The 23,570-nt window shown below is 51.1% G+C and overlaps 1 protein-coding gene across 3 annotated transcripts in view; it reads left to right on the forward strand.

Annotated features, from left to right (window-relative positions):
* The first annotated feature begins 9,169 nt into the window (after positions 1–9,169).
* The window catches only part of GALNT16 (polypeptide N-acetylgalactosaminyltransferase 16), a 109,335-nt gene continuing 94,934 nt past the window's right edge, over positions 9,170–23,570 (forward strand). The window contains exons 1-2 of one of the 3 annotated variants that reach the window (XM_069595132.1): positions 9,170–9,354; positions 10,036–10,326. In XM_069595132.1, coding sequence (XP_069451233.1) covers positions 10,150–10,326 — 177 coding nt within the window. In that variant the 5' untranslated portion in view covers positions 9,170–9,354; positions 10,036–10,149. Of the gene's footprint in view, positions 9,684–9,746; positions 10,327–23,570 lie in introns of those variants that run through there. The other 2 variants (XM_069595131.1, XM_069595133.1) reach the window with 2 other exon arrangements.

The raw sequence follows: 23,570 nt of genomic DNA on the forward strand, positions 1-23,570 counted from the left end.
GAAGGCCGGGTGGATGCCATGAGAAGGAGCTGGGGTGTGGGGCTGGGAAACCAGGCACGTGGGACCGCAGCCCGGCTCTGCCCAGCAGAGGCGGGCAGCGTGGGGAGAAGACGGCGCCTTGGAGACCCTTTCTCGCCACTCAGCTCTGCCCCTTTTATGTTTCTGTCTTCATGTTATATTAGCAGCAGAAAACACCACACCACAAAAGGCCGTCTGTCTTTGAAGGGAATGGCCAGATCTGGTGGATTGAAGGCTGGATGCACTTCCCTCTCTGCTGAATTCGTAGGTCCCTCTGCCTCTGTCTGGCTGCTGGAGTCATCAGGGCTGGCCCTTGAATGGGGGTCCTGTACCAGCTCTGACAGCCCAGCCAGAGAGCCACCAGCAAGGGCAGCCGGAAGCACTGTGCGTCTGCAGGCCCCCTCCAGGCGCCGGGGGAGCTGGGCTCTTGGCCAGCAAGGGCTTGGGCTGAGGGGCAGCTTCCAGAGGCTGACGCCAGCCCCACCAGGGGCTCCTCCTCCCCGGCTAGGAGCTGAGCTGCAGAGGGGCCTGCGGTAGAAGAAACAGAAAGGAAAACACTCTTGCTTTAAAAAAGTTTTACACTGAAGAGGTGATGAGTGCATGTGGCAACCCAAAGGTATAAAATAATGAATATACAGTGAAATCTCCCGCTCCTGTTCACCTCAAGGTCCACTCCTCAGAGGTATCCCTGGATGTTACAATCTCTTGCACATTCTTCCAATATTTCCTTTTTAGGTCTCTGTATCCTAGAAATTTTCAGATTCTTCAGGCAATGGACCATCTGCAATTGTTTGGATACATATGTATATATGTAATATGTGCCAGGGGACCCAGTGATAATGAAGAAAATTGCATCTCAGTTCATTGCCAATAATTCTTGCTGGAGCACAGAATGGTTTTAAAAAATTAAAATAAGTAAACAGAATAATAAGATGCTAGCACTAGAAAGGACCTGCTGAGTCTTATTGTACCAAACCCCTCATTTTAAACATGAGAAAGACGTTCGGATAAGTTCGGACTTTTTCAGGATCACCAAGCTGGCTTATGGTACAACTAGGACTGAAACCCCAGCTCCTCACCTCCTAATCATTCCAAGTGTCCAAGAACATACTAGATGCTCTGTCTGTAGGTAAGGGCCTTTGGAAAGATAAGTGATGAAATGGAAAGAAAGGCAAATGCTTGGACGTGGGTTTAGAAATTTCCTTTGGACACAAATGTAGTGAAAGAAATCAGTAATTCCAGGAAAGATCTGAAGTTGAAGACCTGAAAAATAGCACGTGTGTGCACACACACACACGCAGAGGCACTGGCAGCAGACAGAAGATGAACACTTATAAAATGTCTATTGTCTGTCTCTCCTGCCAAGCCCAGCAGAGACTGTGAGAAGCGGCATGACCCTCTGCTCTGCTGAAGAATCTACACCCCTTGGATCCACTGTCGCTGGGCTGGAGGCAGAGGCAGGCATTTTTGGTTGGGCAGGAGGCAAAAATCACTTCAGACTGGAGTAAGAGGACAGTCTGTGCAGGAACCTGGGGTCAGGGATGCCAAGTGAGAGAGGAAGCTGGGCCTGGCCAGGCCATCCTGGAGCCCTGCCTCCACTGGCTCCATGAGTACTGGCAGCCCCAAAGGTTTTTACCACCTAGCAGGCCTAAGATTTATGTACTGACAAAATAGCATCATAAGTTAAAAAAATTCTCTCTGCTTTGACATCAGCTCCAGACACTGTGAACAATTTCAGTGTCCAAGCCAGATTGATGGGCCCTTTGATGGCTTCAGAGGGTGGCTTCAGTGAGCGGGGACATGTATGACTGTAAACATTGGCTGTAAAAACCCTCAATTGCTTTGAAATGGTAAATCTGCAGGCAGCGTGGATCTGATGTCATATGCCTCCTGCATTAACAGCTTTTTCTTCCTGTTCAATTATTTTGGCTGGTGAGGGAGTGGAAATTACACTTCAAAATATATCGATGGGTATTTTCAGCCTGCTGAAAGCTTCAAAATATATACCAATCCTGGGAACATTCCCTTAATTTCCACTTCCTAGTTCTCAAGGAAAATGGAGGTTTCGATTATAGGCACCATTAGATGGAAGGAAATGCAGGACTAAGGCCTCTTTTCAATTCAGATGCTCTCTGGTCTTATCACTGACCTGTTTTTGAGCCAAATTTTGTTCCAGACCTAGGTGGAAAGGTCTGTCCTAACATGTACCAAATGATGAGGTCCTCGACAAAAAGATGAGTATTTTTAAGAACCTGGGTCCAGAGCCTTGAAACAGGGCATCTGACAGGGGAGAAAGCTAATTCTGTCTCTCTGTCTTCACACGAGGGATCCAGAGGTCCTGATTTCTGGTGCACGCGCCATCACCCCCGTTCCCAGGTGCTGGGTACAGGTGGCCTCCCAGCTGTTTCTACCCCAGTTGTGTTATGGTTTTCTCTGCCTAACTGACCTCTTCCACCCTTCTCCTGAGCACCAGACCTGGATTTAAAACTCCCTTCCCTGGGTGGATCACAGAGAACTCAAGTTCAGTAGAACACGTCTCCGAAATCTGCTCCTCCTCCTGTGCTCTCTATTTCAGTTAGTGGTTACCTTAAACCAAAGCACTTGTCTCCTACCAAGAAATGGACATGTTATCCTCAAATAGTTTCTCTCACCTCCACCTCTAACTGGTCACCAAATCCTTTGAGTCTACCTTCCTTCTCTTCTGCTGCAGTGTTTCTGCCCTAATCCAGGCTCACAGCGTTGCTTGCTTGGACTATCACAGTGTCATTGTGATCCCCTGCCACTGGTCTTCAGCCTCGTCACTAAAACTAATAACTGATCATGTCATTCCCTATGAAAAAATCTTGGGTGGTTCTTCATGGCTCTCCAGAATAAGTCCAAACTACTTACAAAAGCACACAAGACGCCTGTTAACTGGCCCATCTCTAACCTGGTTACCATCACCACCCTCTCCCCCATACACACTAAACGACCGACCACTATCTTCACCACCTGCTTACCCTTTAAAAGACTCAGCTTACAGATGACTTCTTCCATATGACAAAGGCCCCTTTGTGCTTGTATAGAGTCTATTATACCATGTGGTGACCATTTGTGCCTATTGCCATATTATCGGTGACTGGGCTCCTCAGGAGCTGGAATCAGCTTTTGTTCATGCTTGTATTCCTGGAACCTAGAAGTGCTTGGCATGGTAGGTGTTCAAGAAGGAAAGGGAAGGGGCATCCCTGGTGATGCAGTGGCTAAAAAGACTCCATACTCCCAATGCAGGAGGCCTGGGTTCGATTCCCGGTCGGGAAACTAGATCCCACATGTTGCAACTAAGAATACGTATGCCACAACTAAAGACCTGGCACAGCCAAACAAATAAATACCATTTTAAAATTGAAAAAAAAAAAAAAAGAAAGAAAGACTGGAAATACCACCCTAGTGGGCAAACAGGCATTGGCTTACTATTATCTTCAACACCACAGTTCAAAAGCATCAATTCTTCAGTGCTCAGCTTTCTTCACAGTCCAACTCTCACATCCATACATGACCGCTGGAAAAATCATAGCCTTGACTAGACGGGCCTTTAGAGTGGTCTAGGTGACATTTTAATAGGACAGAATGAGGAGTAGCAGCAGATTGCCACCCTAGATATAAATTCATTCACTTACTCATGGCACAGATACTTAGTGAGAGCTGCCACGGTGCCCAACGCTGTGCTAGACACTGGAGATACACAAAAGAAGACTGCCAGGCCCTGCTCAGAGGAACGCTCATTCAAAGGCAAGAGACAGGCATGTAACAGGCAGTGGCCTGACATTTGGGGTCATCTGGTCCTCTCCGAGGACCTGTGCCGCTCAGATCCTCAGAGGCTGAGGCGGAGGGGACAGGGCAAAGGAGACGGGCAGTGAGATGGGGAGGTCACGGAGGGCTTGCAAAGGGCTTTGCCTCCGGGACCAATCCTGCTGACTAGCTAGCTTTATTTATGCACTTCTCCTTTGAAGGAATTCCTTGCTGTTAAGAAAAAGCATTTGACACATTTCTAATTAGCCCTCAGACTCTGCAGTTCTGTTATTGCCAAATGCAGCAGCTGGGTCACCTCATGATCAGTAATAATGTTTGTAGTTCCTGTAGTTCTTCACCAAATCAAGGTCATTCCTCCCCTGACTTCTGGTGGGACCATAGTGGATTTTCTCACCCCATTGTCTGGGGCAGCGGGGCTTAGTGCCTGGCCCTGTGGTTGGGGGGCAGACAGCTGCTGCTGCGGAAGCCCTGAGGGGAAGCCTGGGTTACTCACTACACCAGCCCACACTGACCCAGGTGGCTCATACCCTTTCTCTGGGCTCTCTAGTCCTGCACGGTCTCTCAGGCCCTCGATTTAACAGAGAAGCACCGAGTACCCCCCTACCCATCTTCTTCCCCCCTTTCTTCCACCAACAAATGCTCAACAAGCAGGCACTGCACACCGGCGACCGGGGAGACAGGTAAACAAAACATACAAGAACTCCTGCCCTCAGGGAGCTTACACTCCAGTGGCAGAAACTGATATAAAAAGCCATGTTCTCAGTCAAATAGAATGTGCCGTGTGCTCAGTCATGTCCAACTCTTTGCGACCCCATGGACTGAAGCCCACCAGGCTCCCCTGTCCATGGAATTCTCCAGGCAAGAATACTGGAGTGGGTTGCCATTTCCTTCTCCAGTCAAATAGAATGATCACCGATACAGAACTCTTCGAGAACCCCCTTGGTGGTCCAGTGGTTGAGGGTCCATCTGTCAAAGCAGGGGACACGGGTTTGATCCCTGGTCCGGGAAGATTCTACATTCCGCAGAGCATCTAGGCCCATGAGCTGCAACTACTGAAGCCGCCGCACCTAGAGCCCATGCTCCGCAACGAGAAGGGCCACCGCAACGAGAAGCGCACGCACCGAAACTAGAGCGTGGCCTCCGCTCCCTGCAACTAGAGAAAGCCCTGTGAAGCAGGGAAGACCCCGTGCAGCCCAAACTAAAAAAATAAAAATAATTGAGAAAAGCACTTCTAGTTCCTTCAAAGAGCCAGGTCCCCTCCTTGATCTATAATGGCTTGTAGAAGCCTAACTTGTAAATAACCTTTCCTCAGACAAGCTGGTATGTTAAGTGGGGACAGCAGGCAGTGGGTAGCATCTGTGCCGCCTGATGGCTGAGTGACCTACCGGCCTCAGTTTCTCCACCTGTGAGATGGAGAGTGTCGCGCCTTCCTCACAGGGTCATCGAGAGCATTCTGAGATCGTGTTATCAGCACAGTGCCTGTTTCACGGTAACATGCCTTCTGTTCACCATCCCTGCCTCCTCTTTACTGCTTAGAGCAGACATGGGAGTCTAGTCAGTTCCCCGATTCACCCACCTCCTGGGCCCCTGCTGCAGCTGCAGGCAGGGCAAGAGGCTTCTGAAGTGACCCAGTGTTTCTAGGGTAATGGCTGTGCTGGCAAGAATGGATGCCAATGGCTGTGCTGGCAAGAATGGACGCCTGCAGAGGCTGGGGACCCATGCTGCCTCTCTCCTCCCCTCCGCCCAGCCCGCTGAGCAGAGGGCCTTGGAAGAGGCAGCCACGTACCTATGGGGCAGGACAGTCATCCTTGTTGGGCCTTGAAGAGGCCTGCCTGGGATCTGTTCTTTGCAGCCCTAGTGAGCAGTCCCCTGCATGTGCCTGGCAGGCCCTTCCGGAGTCTCCTCACCCTGGCAGTCAGCAGCAGGGCCTGTGAGGATGGGCCTTCGGAGGACCAGTGGTTCCCAAGCACTGGGTGTTACCTGCTTCATCTCATCCGACCTTTTCCAACAATGCTACAAGTTAAGGGCTGTCACTGCCCCATTTTCCAGTTGAGGAAACCATGGCTAAGAGAAGGAGTAAGAATTTGCCCAAACCACTCTCACATGTGACGGGACCAGTGCTTGAATTCACGTTGTCGAACTCGAGCTAGGGCCTCACACTGACCTATATCCTTTCTGCCCTCTGTTACCGTCCCCACCTCTTCGCCACCCCCGCCACCTCAAATCCATGCATCAAATTCTCAGGGGCAGACAGTTCCCTGGGACCTCTTGGAATGCCAGGAGCATGCAGCACTTCGCCCAGCTTACATGAGTACTGGTTTCAGCACTTTTAAAGAGGAGGGGACTGTGTCCAAGAGGGATGTCACAAGAGAAACAATGCCCAAGGAACTGCAAGTCCAAAATGGCACAGCTGGAGTCCAGAATGGATGACCTGGAGGTCATCTCTCTACATCCCTTCTTTTCCAGAAAAGAAAATGGAGGCCCAGAGCGGGAAGTGAAGTCGCTGCACATAGAACTTCTGACCACTCTGCAGACTCCCCAGTGGCCTCAGAAGCTGGGCACTGGTGCCCAGACACTGGTATGAAAAATGGGACTGAACCCAGCCCCTCCACCCACCTGTTGTGTGACTCTCTGCAATTGAGAGCTTCCCTGAGCCACCTGCAAGTTTCAGGGCCTTTAGAGATAATGCGTGTGAGATCCCGGCCTGACAGCTGGCACCTGCTAGGAACTCAGCGAACTGTAGCTATTATTATAACCGTTGTTGGTTTCAAAGTTCACTGCTGCCGCTGCTGCTGCTACTGCTAGGCACCACGAAGTCTCTTAGGTGTTGCTTTGCTTCTACAGTTCTGCCGGAGTCATTCCTAGCTAGGCCCAGAGAGGAAACAATGCTCCCGGTCTGAACACTGAAATCCATCTCAGGGAGGGCTGAGCCTCAGTTCTGTGTCTATTTGGGATTGAATGACCATGCGCTGTAGCCACGGTGGCAGCTGCGCGTTCCCAACTCTTCCAGTGTGCCTGTGACTAACAACTCATCACTCAACCTCTGTCTATATCAAATTTCTGGGGGTCAAATGAGCGTGAAATCACTTGCCCCCTTAGCCCCAACCCCCCACCCCCAAGGGAAGTTTCCTGTGCTTATTTTTAAAGAGGGGCTGCCTGTGAAGTCTAACACCCCCCAGAGAGGCTACACTCCTGTGGTTTTTTTCTTTTTTGGTGAGGAGTGAGTGGGGACCAACCTAGACAGCATATTAAAAGCAGAGACATTACTTTGCCAACAAAGGTCTGTCTAGTCAAGGCTATGGTTTTCCTAGTAGTCATGTATGGATGTGAGAGTTGGACTACAAAGAAAGCTGAGTGCCGAAGAATTGATGTTTTTGAACTGTGGTGTTGGAGAAGACTCTTGAGAATCCCTTGGACTGCAAGGAGATCCAACCAGTCCATCCTAAAGGAGATCAGTCCTGAATATTCATTGGAAGGACTGATGCTGAAGCTGAAACTCCAATACTTTGGCTACCTGATGCGAAGAGCTGACTCATTTGAAAAGATCCTGATGCTGGGAAAGATTGAAGGGGGGAGGAGGAGACAACAGAGGATGAGATGGTTGGATGGCATCACTGACTCAATGGGCATGGGTTTGAGTAAGCTCCGGGAGTTGGTGATGGACAGGGAGGCCTGGCGTGCTGCAGTCCATGGTGTCACAAAGAGTCAAACATGACTGAGCAACTGAACTGAACTGACCTGAGTGGGGAAGTTTGTCTTTGGGACAGAGTTACCAGGCAGTGACAATTTGGGGCAGATGTATGGCATCCTCCCCACTGAGCCCTGGGGAATAAGGGGTGAGACTCACAGAAATCCTGACAAATTCCAGATCCTCCTTCCCTCCCTCCCCTCATGGAGCCCTCCTTCTGGAGCCATCAGAAACCCACCAGCCTGATTTTGGTTTGGCCTGATCCAGCTTCATCCCCCATGCTGAAGGGATGTCTTTGGATTCCACATCCTCTTACCCGGTTCTTCATGACCAAAGGCAACTAGACATGCAAAGACCAGGCTGATGGAGGGAGCAGCCTACAGCAACAGAGGGCCATTCTCCGAGTCTTCCCATCTGGCTGACCTGAGAGCCTGTATGGAGGTGGGGACACCAGGATGGCAGTTCCCTTACATTTTCTCCTTGTCTGGAGATGCCTGTGGGGCCTGATTCCTAAGGAGCAAGGTCTCCCTGGCTTCCCAGACAGAACATGACCCCTGGATCTGCCCCATGATTCATGCAGAAACCAGAGAGTGGCTGGACAGTGGTTTTCTTGGTCTGTGGAAATGAATCCTGGTCCCTGCTGCAGTCTAATTAAACTCTCCAGGCAAGGCAGACGGGGGACAGCAAGGCTGGCAGGAATCCCCGCACCTTCTCCTATTGCTCCTGTTACCATCTCCTCTTGCCTCAGATTCCCTGCTACTCTTACAGAGCTCTTGGTGAGATCCTTTTTTGTCCATGACCCTTCTTAGGGTCACATTCTTGCAAGGGTCATGTTTGGATTTGTCCTCGTGGTGAGACTTCAGAGTGAGGAAAGGATATTGCAGTTATAACGATGACTTTTCTGCAGCCAGAAAACCCACTCAGGTTTTCTTCCTTCAATTTACTTCACTCCAATGGAAATGTATGGAGCGTCTACTACATGCACATTTCAGTCCTGCTGCTGGAGAAACAGGGACGGAGGGGTGCTGATGGAGGTGGCAGGATAAAGCATGAGCTGTGACCTCACCATCTGCCAGCTTCATTTAGAGGCCAGGACCCGAGGTGGTCTTTCAGACCAGCCAGTGTCCAGGAGCACCAGGAGGACACAAACTCCTTGACAACCCTGCCTCTCACATGCAAGGGCCTCCTGGGTCCAGACTGCCTCAGCCTGGCCAACCTCAACTCCCACCAAGAACTTTCCAGATCCTGGTACCCAGCACCACCAGGTACCTCTCTTCTTTGAAAGCATCAAGTACTTTCATCCTCTGGACGTTTTCTCAGGCTGTTCATGGCGCTCACACCCTGCCCTGTCCTCCCCTTTCCTACCTCTTAAGACTTTATTCGAAGAATTTATCCACTTTCTTTGAGAAGCCTTTCCTTAAGACTGCCTTGCGGTACAGTATTTCTTCCTCTGTGACCTCTGCTTGGTTAGTTAAGTTAATATCTATTTAGTATCTAATATCTATTCCCTGAGTGTCTGTTTCATGCCTGATCCTGCGCTGGTCTCCTAGAACTAACTTAGCCCACCTTGCTGTCTGCTCGGAAGTGAGAGTAGTTCACACAGAGCCGGGGCAGAATCTCACTGGTTTCTGTGTCCGTGTTTTGAACTTTGCTTTAAGTGTCAGACGGAGAGGTAGTTTCTAGAATGGGCTCTGCCACTAATTAGTCGTGTGGCCTCGGGCGAATCTTCCAGCCTCTCTGGCCTCCTCCCTTCTTCCTGATGAAACGGTGACGACGATACCCCCGAGTTGTCCAGCGGACAACGAGGCGGGGTGGAGGGAAGCATCGTGAACGCTGGGAGCCCCAGGCCAACGGAAGAGGTGAGGTGGTTGTACCCACAATCTCCTTTCACTGGCTGCGAAGCCGCGTCTCTTCCCTTTCGCTCTCTTCGAATGTCAAGTGCACCGGCTTCCAATCCCTCCTCGGGGCGGGCCCTCTGGCGGCTCGGCATCCTAGGCTGCGGAGGATCCCGATGCAAACTCCAGACTCTCCTCGCACCCAGCTGCCCCTTCCCAAGGACTCGCCGAACACATCTTAAACCCTGTTCAGAGCGCAGCCCCAGAACTGCAGCTCCGCTGCGCGGGCCCCGGCCGGGGTCGCGCATCTCCAGCCGGTGACTCAGGGCCGCTCGGTCCGGGAGTGGGTGGAGGTAGGCGGGACAGACCCGGGCCGCGCGGGGGCAGGCGCCGGGAGCTCGGTCGCGGAGCAGTTGGAATCGAGACTGGCTCTGGCCCGTCGCCATTCCGCCACGGGCGTCTGCCTCGCCGGGCCTTCTTCTCGCGCCGCTTCGCATCCGCTGCGCTCCTTTCCCGGGGCGCAGCGGCCCGGCAACCCGCCGGGGCTGGAGCGCGGGGCCGGCTCTGCGAGCGAATGAATGGGCGCCCGGGGGAGGCGCGCGCCTGGGGCTGAAGGGCATTAGGACCGTGAGGATCGCTCCGCGCTCCTGTCTCTCCCTATCACCCCCCCCCACCCCCCACCTCTCTCCTTTTTCTGCTCTGCAGGACCGAGCAGCCCCGCGCGAGCGAAAACAAACAGCTGGGGCTGAGAGTGGCCCCCGCCCCGGCCCCGAGAGCACGCCGGCCCGGGCCCCTACTCCGGGCGTCCGCCCGCCCACCATGAGGAAGATCCGAGCCAATGCCATCGCCATTCTGACCGTAGCCTGGATCCTGGGCACTTTCTACTACTTATGGCAGGACAACCGAGCCCACGCAGCATCCTCCGGCGGCCGGGGCGCAAAGAGGGCGGGCGGGAGGCCAGAGCAGCTCCGAGAGGACCGCACCATCCCGCTCATTGTGAGTACGCGCTGCGCGCGGGGTGGGCGGCCGGGGAGCCGCGGCGCGCGTCCTAGCCCCGCGCGGCTGCAGAGGGCGCGGGGCCGGGCCGGGGGCTGCGTGCCCGCTGCGCTCCGCCGGCTTTGTATACGTTGGAGCATTCCTGTCCGTTGTTATGGCAACCTCTGTCGGGCTAGCGGGGCCAGGGCGCAGGGATGGAGGGAGGGTGACAGCGGGTGGGGGCTGGGAGAAAGTACTGCAAGTTTGGTGGGCCCGGCGTGCGCACACGACTGGGAACGTGGCGGCGCTCTCGGCACTGCGCCGCGGGGCCCGGGGCGCAGGGGCCGGGAGTTGGGGGTTAGGGGTTACCCCCGCCTCATGCGTCCGCGAAGGCAGCTGGACCTTGCGCACCGCGAGCGGGCAGTGAGAACCGCACGCTGCTAAGCGCGTGGGTGGCCGTGCTCTCCCCCTCTCCAGCCTCTTGGGGGCAAAAGACGTGGGGTGAGGACACTGGGTAAGGCACGGTCACTAGGGGCTGTGCTGGACTTCGAGCCCCCTTCTCAGACCCGGTCAACTTGAACCTGCTTGTGATGAGGACTCCCTACGACTACCCCCAGGGTTCTCTGGATCCAGGAAAGGTCTCGTCCTGAAGGCGTCCCTCGCCCCAACACCAGTCCACCACCACGGGTGAACTAGCAGTGTCTGGCCCCGCGACGTCAGTGCGAACGGCGGGGCATGGCTGGGGCTCGATGGAGGTGCAAGAGTGCCCTCCCGACGCTCTGGGGGCCTGGACTGGGGCGTGCCTGTCACCGCCTCCTCCAGGGCCCCGGGTGACAGCTGTGTGTGGCAGGGGCACCTGTTGAGACGGGAGGTTCCGGGGGACCCGCGGCAGGCGCGCTCGGGCGGGCCGCGTCCTTCGAATGGGGGCGGATGGTGGGCGAGACCCTTGGGCGACCCTCGGGTCTGGGCTAAGGGGCGGGGCCGCCTGGGGGAGCGGAGCGTGGGGCTGAGCGTGGCCATTCCGAAAGGCCTGGCCTTGAGGAGCCCCCCAGGGAGGCGCAGGGTCAGGAGGGCGAAGGCTTGTGTGGAGGAGAATCTGAGGTCTTCGTGCCAAGGCAGCCGAATCCCAGGAAAACGGAGTGTTGTCTGTAGGGAGGTTGTCGTTGTGTGGAAGGCTCTCGTGTTCCCATCCTGTCCCAGATTCCGTGTCTTGTTACCTACCAGGAAAGAAGTAGCTATCCCCTGCAAAAGAGCATTTCCAGGCTGTGCCTGAGGAGACTTTGGGGCCCCTGGGCTTTCCCCCAGCCCCACTCCCCCATGCCCATCTACCCCTCTGGTGGAGCTCTCTGGGACTGCGCCCTGATTAGGTGAAACGCTCTGCTCTGGGCTGACGGTGCCTACCACTAGCACAACGTTTTCAAAGCACTTGTGGACGTTTGGACAGACAGGCTGATGAGGCAAAAAGCCTCCGGGGTCAAGATCCTGGAGAGTTGGGATCTGGGTGGACAGATAGATCAGAGTCAGAACTGGGCAAACCAGGAGCGGCCCCTGACCGACCCCGGGGAGCTTCCACAGCAAGGACTCATCCAAGCTGCTGCGTTCCTGCTCTCCAAGAGGGCCAGCTCTGGCCCAGAGTAGGCGGGCCTGGAGTGGCAGGGGAGACTCAGACTGCCCAAATGCTCTGTCCTTTTCTGTGGTGACGTGATGGGAGGAGGGTCTGAGCTCGAGGAAGAGGGGGAGGGGATGAGGGGGAATGGAAGGGAAGGGCACAGAGAAGCTAACTGCTGCTCAGAGCTCCAGGCTGGTCTCATCACAGGTGCCTGCGCTTCAAAATCCGGGCCAGGCCACTCAGACTGAGAGCCCCGGAGGGTGCCGGGGGCTTGGGGGCCGCTGCTGAATGTGGGTGGCACTCATTTTGAGGGGGTAGCAATTGGAGGTCATGGGAGCTGCAGTGAACGTCCTCTCCTTGTTCCCTTGTGGTCGGACTTGCGGCAGATTAGAAGAGGACTGTGAACTGGAAGCTGGGTTTCAAGTATAAAGAAGAATCGGGGAGCCAGGAACGGAGGTGCAGGAAGAGAGGGAGAGTGGAAGTTCCCGGCAGTGAGCAGCAGAGCCTTCTCCGGCCACTCCAGGCATAGCCCGCTCCCTCGCTGTTCTTAGGCTTTAAGCCCAGGATGTCTGTTCCCTGGGCGTTGATCCCCAGTCACACCCTGCCTTTGACACAGCCTTGCATTCCCATATTCTGGGGTATTTCACTTCATTGGGATTCTCAGCTATCGGCCTGTCTCTTCATTGAGTGGCAGCTATCACTCAGGGACTGTGCAGGAAGCTTCATGCAACCCCACCTTGATGAGCACAGCAAGACTTAAGAAGTACTGTTAAATGAGTGAAGAACGATTTCTGCTCATCTCTGGGAGCCATCAATGATCCAAGTGTCATATCCCACTAATACTTTATTCCAGCTCCAGCCTGACTCTTAACTAGAGAGCTAGAGGAATGTATGTTCAGCTTCTCCAGGAGATAAACCCTTTGTTCAGCTTAAAAGGGGCAGGTGCAGCTGAAGATTTGCTTTCTGTCTGAAATCCATGGTTAACCTCTCACTGGTCTTCTTGCCATTTCAAAACATGTCCCTGTCTAGTTGGGCCAGAATGTGCCGCACGTGGATTTTCAGATTCTTAGGGAATGATGCAGCCAGCTCTGCTGACAGAGGCTAAGGAAATTCAGACAGGCGTCATCATCCCTCCCCTGAGGGATCAGAGAGCTGAGCTGAGAAAGGGAGGGTCTGCATAACAGCCTGGGCCAGGAGGCAGCTCTGGCTTCACAGTGTCTGGGTGATCCGAAGCCAGCCAAGTTGTTTCTGGACCTTGCAGACACTTGTTTGGCATTGTGGGGTGTCGGCATGGCAACCGGATGGCCCAGATTTCTCGGGGAGGTCCTGATTTTTAATATTCTGTCCTGCTGTCAGCCCATGTGTCATAAATTTTGATGTGCAAAACTGGTTATGGAATCTGTCAAACTAAAGAAGGAGAGATACTGACTTCATCAGTAAATGGCTGTTTGCGAGGTGGCAGGGTCTGTGATTTTCTCCATGCTGTGCTTTATGGGCAAGGCAGTGGATTTGAGGATATCTACTTGAATCTACACTGATGCTCGCTAGCTCTGGACAGCAGCCAAAGCAGGAGGTAGAGCAGACACAGCTGGCCTTCAGTCTTCGGGCCTCACAGCCGGGAAGAACATTTGTGATTGGTTTGGTTTTCCATATGTGAAGTCTCTATTAGGCATGGAGAGGGGGGCAGGATACTAAGGTGTTACACGGAATTTCACTTTACAGACATATTTTTAAAAGACTGTCCATTGTGGGTATTTTTAGGATAGGTGTACTCCTTTACAAGGTCTCCTATTTGAAACCATGGAAGTTTTAGGCAAGAGTGTTCCCAAGCTGGAGTTTTTTATCCTATCGGTGGGGTACTGCTCAGTGAGCATGGACAAAAACTTGTATCTCTGGACCTTAGTTATTTTGTGTGTTAAATTTGAGTGAGGGAATTCCCAGTGGTTTAAGATTTTGTGCTTTCCATACCAAGGGCATGGGTTTGATCCCTGGTCCAGGAACTAAGATCTCACAAGCCCTGCTATGTTTGGGATTTATTTAAATAAATAAATTTGGGTGAAATGATTTATAAGGTGTGTGGACCCTTGGGTACGTTGATGATAGTTTCATTTCTAGAAGCAGATAAATGGCTTTAAGGGAGTTCTTTTGAACAAAGTTGTAAGATTTATGGCTAATTGAGGGGCTACCCCTGTCTGGAGTAGTTCCCCTGGTAACCTTAGAGCCTGCACAGGGATCCCTGCTTACCTAGCAGAAGGGAATATAGATGATGACTTTTCCAGCACTGTTCCCTGAGAGTAGAGGCTTCAGTTCAGTCTGAATAGGTTTATATTTTATTTATAATGTGTGCATTTCAGAACTGTGGGAATTATGATTTGCCTAAATGACCGAAAATGATGTTATATTTAATTTGTGTAGGTACCACACAAGATAGAGGGTGGGGAGGGAGAATCCCCAATTCCTTTTGCCAAAATGTTTGAATTGAAAGGACGCAATTTCTTCTTATTGGACTCCCGGCCTGGATCCTGTTGAGACCTGTCTGTAGGACCTGGGGACCACACTGAGGCCACAGGACTGGTAAGGGCCCTCACAGCCCAAGAGTCCCTTTCCTGGGAGACCCGCGTGCCGAAGACACAGGATCCGTTTTAGGGTTCTGGTCGTCCTCCCGCTGCTGTCGTAGCAGCAGTTCCTGCACCAGCTGCTCTGAGGGTGTTGGGCCTGGCTTTCCTCTTTGGTGACTGTGTTTGTCATCTCTGTGGGCACAGGAAGCCCTGGGGTCTGGAAGTGCCATTGAAGTGGGCGTGCAAGGGCACTGATGGGCCTGGCTGGGCCCCAGGACTGTCTTGCTGTAATGGAAGAAACCCCCCTGGGCTCAGAGGGGAGCCTGGAGCTGAGCAGTTCATTACAGTTACAAGATTGCAGATTTATCCCTGTGCCTTCTTGAAGAGACCTGAAGCACCTCCCCCCAACCACGTGAACAGTGAGGCTAAACAGACAGGAGACTGAAGGGTTTCAGAAAGGAGCAGGGGGCAGAGTTGTGAGACTCAGGTCAGTGATGAGTCCATGAGGGCGGAAGTTCGGTTCACTGAGCCAGACAGCGTGCTTGGTGCCACCCCAGGCGGTGTGCAGCTTGCTTTGGAACCGGCCTCAGCTTCTCTTCCCTGAACTCTGTAATCTTTGACCTATGCCCGTTAGCCTCCGTAATCACTGCTGCCTCTGTGTTATGTTTCTGGTGGCGGCATTTGTGGGACACGTCAGTGCTGTGTTAGGTGTTTTACAGGCCTGAACCTCCTAGAATCCCTTCAGTAACCTAATGAGGTCAGCGCCATTATCATGCCCAGTTAACATGAGTAAACTGAAGCTCAGACAGAGCCGGTGACTTGCCTGTGATCTAGCACCGAGTTAAGTGCTGGATTTGAAGGTGTGTCTGCCTCTGAAGCCCATGCTCTTGTCTTTTCTCTGAAGCATCCTCAGGGTAAGATCCAAGTCTGATACATTAGCATGTCTTTCCTGGAGAGCACCTAGGTCAGCACCTTGTTTTTTTTTTTTTTTTTAATATTTAACATTTGCCTGGAACCAAACTTTAATAACCCATAAGCTCTGACCTAACTGAATATTCCTTCATATGAATTTTTATTTATTTATTTATTTTTTAATTTTTATTTTTACTTTATTTTACTTTACAATACTGTATTGGTTTTGCCATACATTGACATGAATCTGCTACGGGTGTACATGCGTTCCCAAACATGAACCCCCCTCCCACCTCCCTCCCCATAACATCTCTCTGGGTCATCACCGTGCACCAGCCCCAAGCATGCTGTATCCTGCATCAGACATAGACTGGCAATTCGATTCTTACATGATAGTATGCATGTTACAATGCCATTCTCCCAAATCATCCCACCCTCTCCCTCTCCCTCTGAGTCCAAAAGTCCGTTATACACATCTGTGTCTTTTTTGCTGTCTTGCATACAGGGTCGTCATTGCCATCTTTCTAAATTCCATATATATGTGTTAGTATACTGTATTGGTGTTTTTCTTTCTGGCTTACTTCACTCTGTATAATTGGCTCCAGTTTCATCCATCTCATCAGAACTGATTCAAATGTATTCTTTTTAACGGCTGAGTAATACTCCATTGTGTATATGTACCACAGCTTTCTTATCCATTCATCTGCTGATGGACATCTAGGTTGTTTCCATGTCCTGGCTATTATAAACAGCAGCACCTTGTTTTGAATTCACTCCATAAACATTTGTTGGGGGAAAAATGCAAAAGCCATATAGAACAAAATGTTGGCAGGAGGAAAAGTAGGATTATGGATAATCTTCCTGTCCAACTTTTGGCTTTCTCCAGCATTTTCTGTAATAAACATCTATTAACATTATAATGATAAAGCCAATCAAGATAATTATTTTAAAAATATTCAACGACTGAATAAAGTCACTCTTGACTCCTTGATTAAAGTGTAAACTTCTTAACCACGTCTCATGCTTCTGAGTCCCACATCAATGCTTAGCACTGAGCCAACAGAAAAGACTAGAGACTTATTTGAATTATTCTGTAGGCCTCCAAGGAATAGAACTGGGGTTAGTGGGTTCCCTGGTGGCTCAGACAGTAAAGAATCTGCCTGCAGTGCAGGCCTGGGTTCAACCCCTGGGTCAGGAAAATCCTCTGGAGAAGGAAATGGCAACCCACTCCAGTATTCTTACCTGGAGAATTCCATGGACAGAGGAGCCTGGTGGGCTACAGTCCATGGGGTTGCAAAGAGCTGGACATGACTGAGCAGCTAACACGCTAGTGGGTGAAAGTTGCAGAAAGAGAGAGATTTCTTTTTACCAGAAGGAACACTTTCTTGTTGAGCTGACCATCCCTGGAACAGTCTGAAGGCTGGCCAGGGTTTCTCTTCACACTCCCTGTTGTCAGGTCAGTGCTCGCTTCCAGCAGCAGTTGGAGGAGGAGAAAAAGGCTCGTGGTCCTGACTGTCTCCAAAGGTGTCAGGCAGCTCTGTAACTGAGTTGGAAATAGGGCCCAATTATTATACCACCAGAGACCTGGCACCCAGGGAATCAGGGCTGGCCAAACCCCCCAAGGCCAGGGAAGAGAGTGACGAAAAGAAAGCCATAACTGCCACTGTGCTGTCCCCTCCCTGTCCCTTTGGAGCTGCCAAGAAGGGAAGGAAAGGAGGCTGAGGCTGGTCAGAGGCAAGGCCACAGAGTCGGAAGTGCTGGTCTTCAGGATCTTTCCTGCTCCCCAGAACAAGGTCCACAGAGGTTTTCCACCCACCTGAGGCCTCTTGAATCTGATCTTCGCATATGCCGCTTCTGTTTCCCTCATCCCGCCTGGGGAGAGTTTCCAGATGGCCTCGGCTGTCCCCTGGGGGCCCTGACCATTGCTTTCCAGGGTGGTGCCGGCTGGCAGTGCCCTGAGCTGTGTTTATGGAGGAGGCCTGGCCCCCCTCACCATGAATTTCAGGCACACCCTTTGTCAGTATCTGGTTAGAGACAGGAAGGCCATCGGAGGACTTCTGTGAACATTTCAGAACAGGCGGGAGTGGCAGACCGGGGACATTTGGGGACAGTTAGGGGATCATTATACTCTGCAGGCAAGATAAGGCTCAGGCCTCGTCTGGGGAGATACGGAGGCAAGTCTGCCTCAGGTATAGCCTTTCCGCTTTTCTGGACCCATTAGGAAGAGCTCCAGGTTAGCTTAAAGGCACCAGTGCCACTTTCCTGCCAGTCCAGAAAGTGAGGTATAGCTCCATGCAGATCAGGGACAGCATCGTCTCAGAGCTCGGAGAGGAGGTGACATCTCTTAACATGCTCAGAATTGTGAGCCCTGCTGTTGTGGGATTTCCCCCGGGCCGTAGCTGGGTCAGGTCCAGGCAGAACAGGATGGCCCAGGATGGAAGCAGATGTTGGCTGCCAGGGATGAGAGGGTGAGGGGATGGAGAGAAGATGCAGAATAAAGGACAGATGACCTTCTCTCCTAGGCTCAGCTCTGCTCCCAGGGGGCTGTGTGTCCTTAGGTGAGTCACTTCCAATCTCTGGGCCCTTAGTTTCCTCATCTGTCAGATGAGACTTGAACTACGGGATCTCTGAGGTCGCTCTCAACTCAAACCATCTTTGACACTGTTGGTCGTTCCTGCTAGAGTGAGATGGCCCCAAGCCAGGACTCATGATCTGATGGTGCTGGCATTAAAAAGAATAAGGCCAGAGGGTGAGGCATACAAAAACCAGGCCACTTGTGTTCAGAAGAGTGTGAAACCAGTTCTCACAAGGAATAAACTGGACCAAACCCATTGTGTTCTCTTCTCTCAAAACACTGATGGGACGGCGCAGCTCGCCTTCTGCGAAGGAGAAGCCTATGTTATTCATGTGTGAGTCTGGGAGGCACACAGACACGTCTGCAGGAGTGTCTCTGGCTGGACTTCAGACTCTCAACAATGCGTAATGAGGCTGCAAAGACCCCCGAGCAAAGAATTCATAGCTTCAAGCTCTTGGACTTTATTCAGAAGACAGGCTTGGAATTTGGCCACAGCCTTAGAAACCCAGATTGTTTGTAAAAATCAGTTTAAGGAGTTCAGAAGGTTGTCTGTCTCTTGGTAACCTTCAGCTTTTCATAGGTTACATATAGAGCAGATTAGAGCAAGCAAGCTAGGGCCTTGTTAGGAGCTGCTGATACACTGAGAAGTGACAGCTGACAGCAAAGGACCAACCAGCTGTGTGAAGATGAAGCCATCCCCTTGCCCCTTCTGACCAGGTGCACACTGGTCAGAAACGCTGCAGGCATCATTTATTCCTTCACTGGACAATTATTTACTGGGCATGTACTGTGTGCCAGGACGGTTACAGGCTCTGGGAAAAGCAAAACAGGCAAGGTCCCTGCTCTAAAGGAGCTTACACCCTAGTGGAGGAGACAGACCACAAACAGATAAATATACTATGTGTTAAAGAAAGAACAGAAAGTGAAGTCATTCAGTCATGTCCGACTCTTTGCGACCCCATGAACAGTAGCCTGCACCGGCCTCCTCCGTCCATGGGGGATTTTCTAGGCAAGAGTACTGGAGTGGGTTGGGTTGCCATTTCCTTCTCCAGGGAATCTTCCCGACCCAGGTCTCCCGCATTGTAGACAGACGCTTTACTATCTGAGCCACCAGGGAAGTCCTTACTATGTGTTAGGTGATGGGAGATACTGTAACAAAATAAAGCGGCAAAGGGGACAGAAAGATGAGAGAAGGGTGGCCAGGAAAGGCCTGCTGGATAAGATGGTGTTTGAGCTATAGCTACAGCATGAATGGAAAGAGTAAGCCAGGCAGACATCTCAGGAGTGAGTGTTCCAGACAGCCAAAGCCCAGGGCAGTATGTCTGCAGGTAAGCGAGGGGGAAAGTGGCCCGAGGTGAAAGTCCAGCTCATTAGGCCCTCTAGACCATGGCAAAGATGGGCTCGGAAACATGTCTCTGAGTCATCAGGAAGTGATCAATTACATTCAGTGTACCGGCTTGGGATGTCAGGGAGCTTATGTCATTCAGTTCAGAAAAATTTCCAGCAGTGTGGTCAAATATATTAGTAAGTGTCAGTTCTTAAAGAGGTAAACCTAGGTTTTTTGAAAGATGTGCTGTGGCTGGAACACTTCGTTTCTCTACAAAGTGAGATCAGTGAGGTACTTATGTGTCCTGAGTGTGTGTGTGTGTGTGTGTGTGGGTGTGTGGGTGTGTGGGTGTATGTGTGCGTGGTGAGGCTGGTTGAGGGGAACAGAGGGTGCTAGTGCCTGAAGAGATTTAAAAAACAAAAGATAATGGGGCCCTTGTTGAAATATTGGCGTGGGGGAGGACAGGGTAGGGCTCTGGGGGAGAGTTTTGTGTGGGAAGGAGAATTCTGCTGTGAGGTGGTACCTGATCAGACACCACTTTGTTTTTTCGTCTGGTTCATCGTGTTCTCTTCAGGTGCATTGGGACTCTGGAGAGGATGTTTTCTGGCAATGCGGAAACTTGGAATTCTTGCATTTTCCTGCCCACTTCTGTACAAACAGATCCTGGAGGCTGAAGCATCCAGAGCTTTCCCTCAGACATGGAGGGTAGAGACCTGAGCCCTGGCAGAATCAACAAGCCTGCACAGCTGTTTTTTTTTTTTTTTTCCCAGGCAGGAGGTGGATGAAGGTGTTGCTTTCTGGAAGTGGGCTCTGCCTGGGCCTGGGGCTGCGTGCCCTGATTTCAGTGCCTCCCCAGTGCCCAGATATGATGTAGCTTCGTGTGCCCGGCAACCTGCAGGTGTTCTGTTTCTGTGGTCCAGGTCACCCACAGTCCGAGACCCCTGTCAGTCATGTCCATTTAGACACTGCTTTTCCGACTTCAGATTTCCATCCCTTTATCTTCTCACAGTGGCTCTGGCTTTTAGCTTCTTTAAACGAACTGTTGGGGAGAGCTTCTGACATTTCAAGGTCTTTCATTTCAAGGGAGTCTGGCCTTGATGCCACTGCCAGAGGGAACGCGTGTTGCCTTCCAAAGTTGCCAAGTCACTTCCAGGCCCTTAGCTTCTGGCACCTCACAAGTCTGTGACCAGATTCTTGGCTTGGAAGCCATCTTTTCCCCTTCCTGTGAAATCCTTTACTGGGTGCTTGGGGGAAGCTGGGAGGAGTATGGGAGGCTAGAGGCATCATGCCAGGGTTTGGGGTAGAGCCCAGCCTGAGACTCAGGGAGAAAGAACCTGTGATCGATTAGTGATGTCTGCTCTGGTGTTGGTGCCTTGAAGGGATAAAGTGATAGGACTGAACGACAGCCAAACAACCCGTGAGTCCAGAGGAAGGAAAGGAACCAAGGGACAGAGCACACATACTGCAGGGCCCAGGGAAGGCGATGGGCCTTTTGGATCATAAGCCAAGAGTGGTTCCAGGTAGAGAGCAGAGCTGCCTACAGTAAACCTTTAGTACAGGCTTGGTGCCACTTTATAGGAGCAGGCAAATGACAAGGGCCTTCTTCTAAAACACTGAGCAGAAATGAACTTGCCCCTGGATGTACCCCCACATTGCCCGCTCCTGGTTTTTTGCAAAGCAGAGAACACTTCATCACCTAGACAGCCCTTCCAGTCAAGCAGCGTCCCTGATCCACACCTGGGCCAGGGTTCAGAGCCAGGTTGGGGCCTGGGAGATCTGAAAGCCTGTATGGGGACAAAGCTGCTTGGCAAGCCAAGCAGAGAGAGTAATAAAGGGCCTGATCAGAAAATGAAACCTGTTGTGAGGCCCAGCCTGAGCAAGAGTGTTCAGAAGAGCCAGGCCAAGTTCCCTGAGTGTAGTCACAGGGGTGCTGATGGGAGATGACAGCGGCCCACAGGTAGGGAGAGCCCTGCAGGGTGCAGACCTGGGCTAACCATTAGAGTAGCCATGTGGCTACTGCATGCTCGAAATGTGGAAAAATTAGATTTTAAATGTTCTTTAATTTTAATTGATCTAAATATAAAAGCAGACACTCATGTCAGCTATTGGAAAATGTCTAAGAATGTTTAGAAGCATTTCAGTATAGGGAATCCACATTTTCGGCTGTAAATTGTATGAAATCTCAATATAGATAAAGTATTTCTGGTGAAAGTTTAGTATCTAAATTGAAACGTACTGTAAGTGTAACATACACACTGGATTTCAGAGACTTAGTACCAAAAAAGAAAAAAAAAAGAAAATACCTCACTCATATTTTTTGTATTATGTGTTGAAATGCTAATATTTGGATATAATGGGCTAAATAAAATATATTATTCAGATTAATTGTACCTGTTTCTTTTTACTTTATGGGCTTGTATTCTGTTTCTTTGGACCACGCTTCTCGTTACATGTGTTCATGACTCCTTACTGAAGTGCTAGGAGATTGTCAGCAGAAGGTTATGTGCCTAGTTTACCTTGACTTCAGGATGTGTCCCTTCTGGTCCAGCTGTTGCTGAGTCTTTAGTTCCTAATTCACCATCATCTGTGGGCACGGACACCTCCCAGCCTGGACCCTCGTCTTTATACCATCATTAAAACCAAGGTCAATGTTTCTTGCCGTGTCTTCTCTTTTTAAAAATCCCTTCTGAGCTCTCGCTGTGATGAAAATGGGTTTCGGAGGCGGGGTAAGAGCAGTGGAGGCAGGGAGCCTTTCACTCCTTCGGAAACCAGAGGGATTAGTTCCAGTCTGTTGCTTTTGGTGTTTCGTCTTTGTCCTGTTAGAGCCAGAATGACAAATAGGTCTCAGCTCTACTTGGCAACTCAGAACCTGTGGAAGTGGCATCCTGGAGCACTGTGGGGAGAAGGATTCTGAAGCTGCATCCAGACTGAGTAGGAAAGAGGCAGTTGATTAGCCATGTCTGTAAAGGGCAAGGAAGGGGACTGTAGAAATGTGCATTGTGTTAACTGATCCTACATCCACAAAGCTGGCTTCTTTGAACAGTTTTGCTCCACTTGAAAGATACGTGTTAAAAATATTGGCCACTTTGAAGAAGCAAGAATGAGGCTTGCATACTTGTGCAGAGGAGAAACTGGTCATCGCCAGGGGTTCAAACCCTAACTAAGAAGATGTGACAAGAACTTTAAAACACTGCGCAACGTTTTAGTAACATTTTTCACTTATTCAGTGGAGGTGAGTCAGACCATAGTAGTGGCAGCATTGGAGATGTTTAAAACCATCTTGGAGAAGGGTAAAACCTGGGGAGTCTGGGCGAAGAGAAGAGGGTTGCCTCTTTTCCTTTTCTCTTCTTCCTCTTCCCTGCTTTAAAGCAGGCTCTGTGAATCTTAGAACACTCCCAGCTGCTTGGTACCACAGTTCTGGTTACGGCTTTGTTTGGGATGCAGCGTGAGGCACAGCCACAGGAGCCACTGTCAAGCTGCATGTTCCAAGCCCTGCTGTTCCCTAGCAAGTTATTTAAGCTAAGTTCTGTGCCTTCATTTTCTTATCTGTAAAATGGGGATACTCGTAGTCTCCATTTCAGATGGTTGCTCTGAAATGTGCTATAAGTATAAAATATGCACTCAATTGCAGAGACGTAAAGTGTTTGGATTAGTGTCAAGCACATAGTAAGCACTGAGGTTAACAATGCAAGTTATTATAAGTTCATTTCTGTATTATTTACTTAAGGCTGCATGCATCACAAATCACCATAAAATGTAATGACTTAAGACAGCAACAGTCATTTATGTCTCTCACTGTCTCTGTGGGTCAGGTATTTGGAAGTGGCTTGGCCTGGGTGGTTCTAGCTTGGGGTTTTCCAGTGAGGTTACTACTGGCTGTTAGCAGGAGGCCTCAGTTTTTCCCCACGTGGGCCTCTCTATAGGGCTGCTTGAGAGTCTGCACGGGGTGGTGTCTGGCTTTCCCCAGAGCAAGCAAACCCGGAGCCCAAGGTGCATACTGCAAAGCCTTCTTGGCCTAACCCAGGGATTCACATAAGCAGCAGAGTGATGAGGTCTGACTTACATTTTGAGAGACCTCTGTGACTGCTGGTCTGAGAAGAGACACAAAAAGGGCGGAGACAGAAACCTTTTTTCTTCTGCCTGCAACGTGCCAGGAGCCTGCCAATTGTGCTTCATATATTTCCCCTCTTAGCAGGCTGATGAGCTGAATATTACTGTCCTCATTCTACAGACAAGGAACCTGACTTGGAGAGGGTGGGTTACCGGCCGACAGAGCCAGGATGT

Source organism: Ovis canadensis, chromosome 7 (assembly GCF_042477335.2).
Source record: "Ovis canadensis isolate MfBH-ARS-UI-01 breed Bighorn chromosome 7, ARS-UI_OviCan_v2, whole genome shotgun sequence".
NCBI classification, from domain to species: domain Eukaryota; kingdom Metazoa; phylum Chordata; class Mammalia; order Artiodactyla; family Bovidae; genus Ovis; species Ovis canadensis.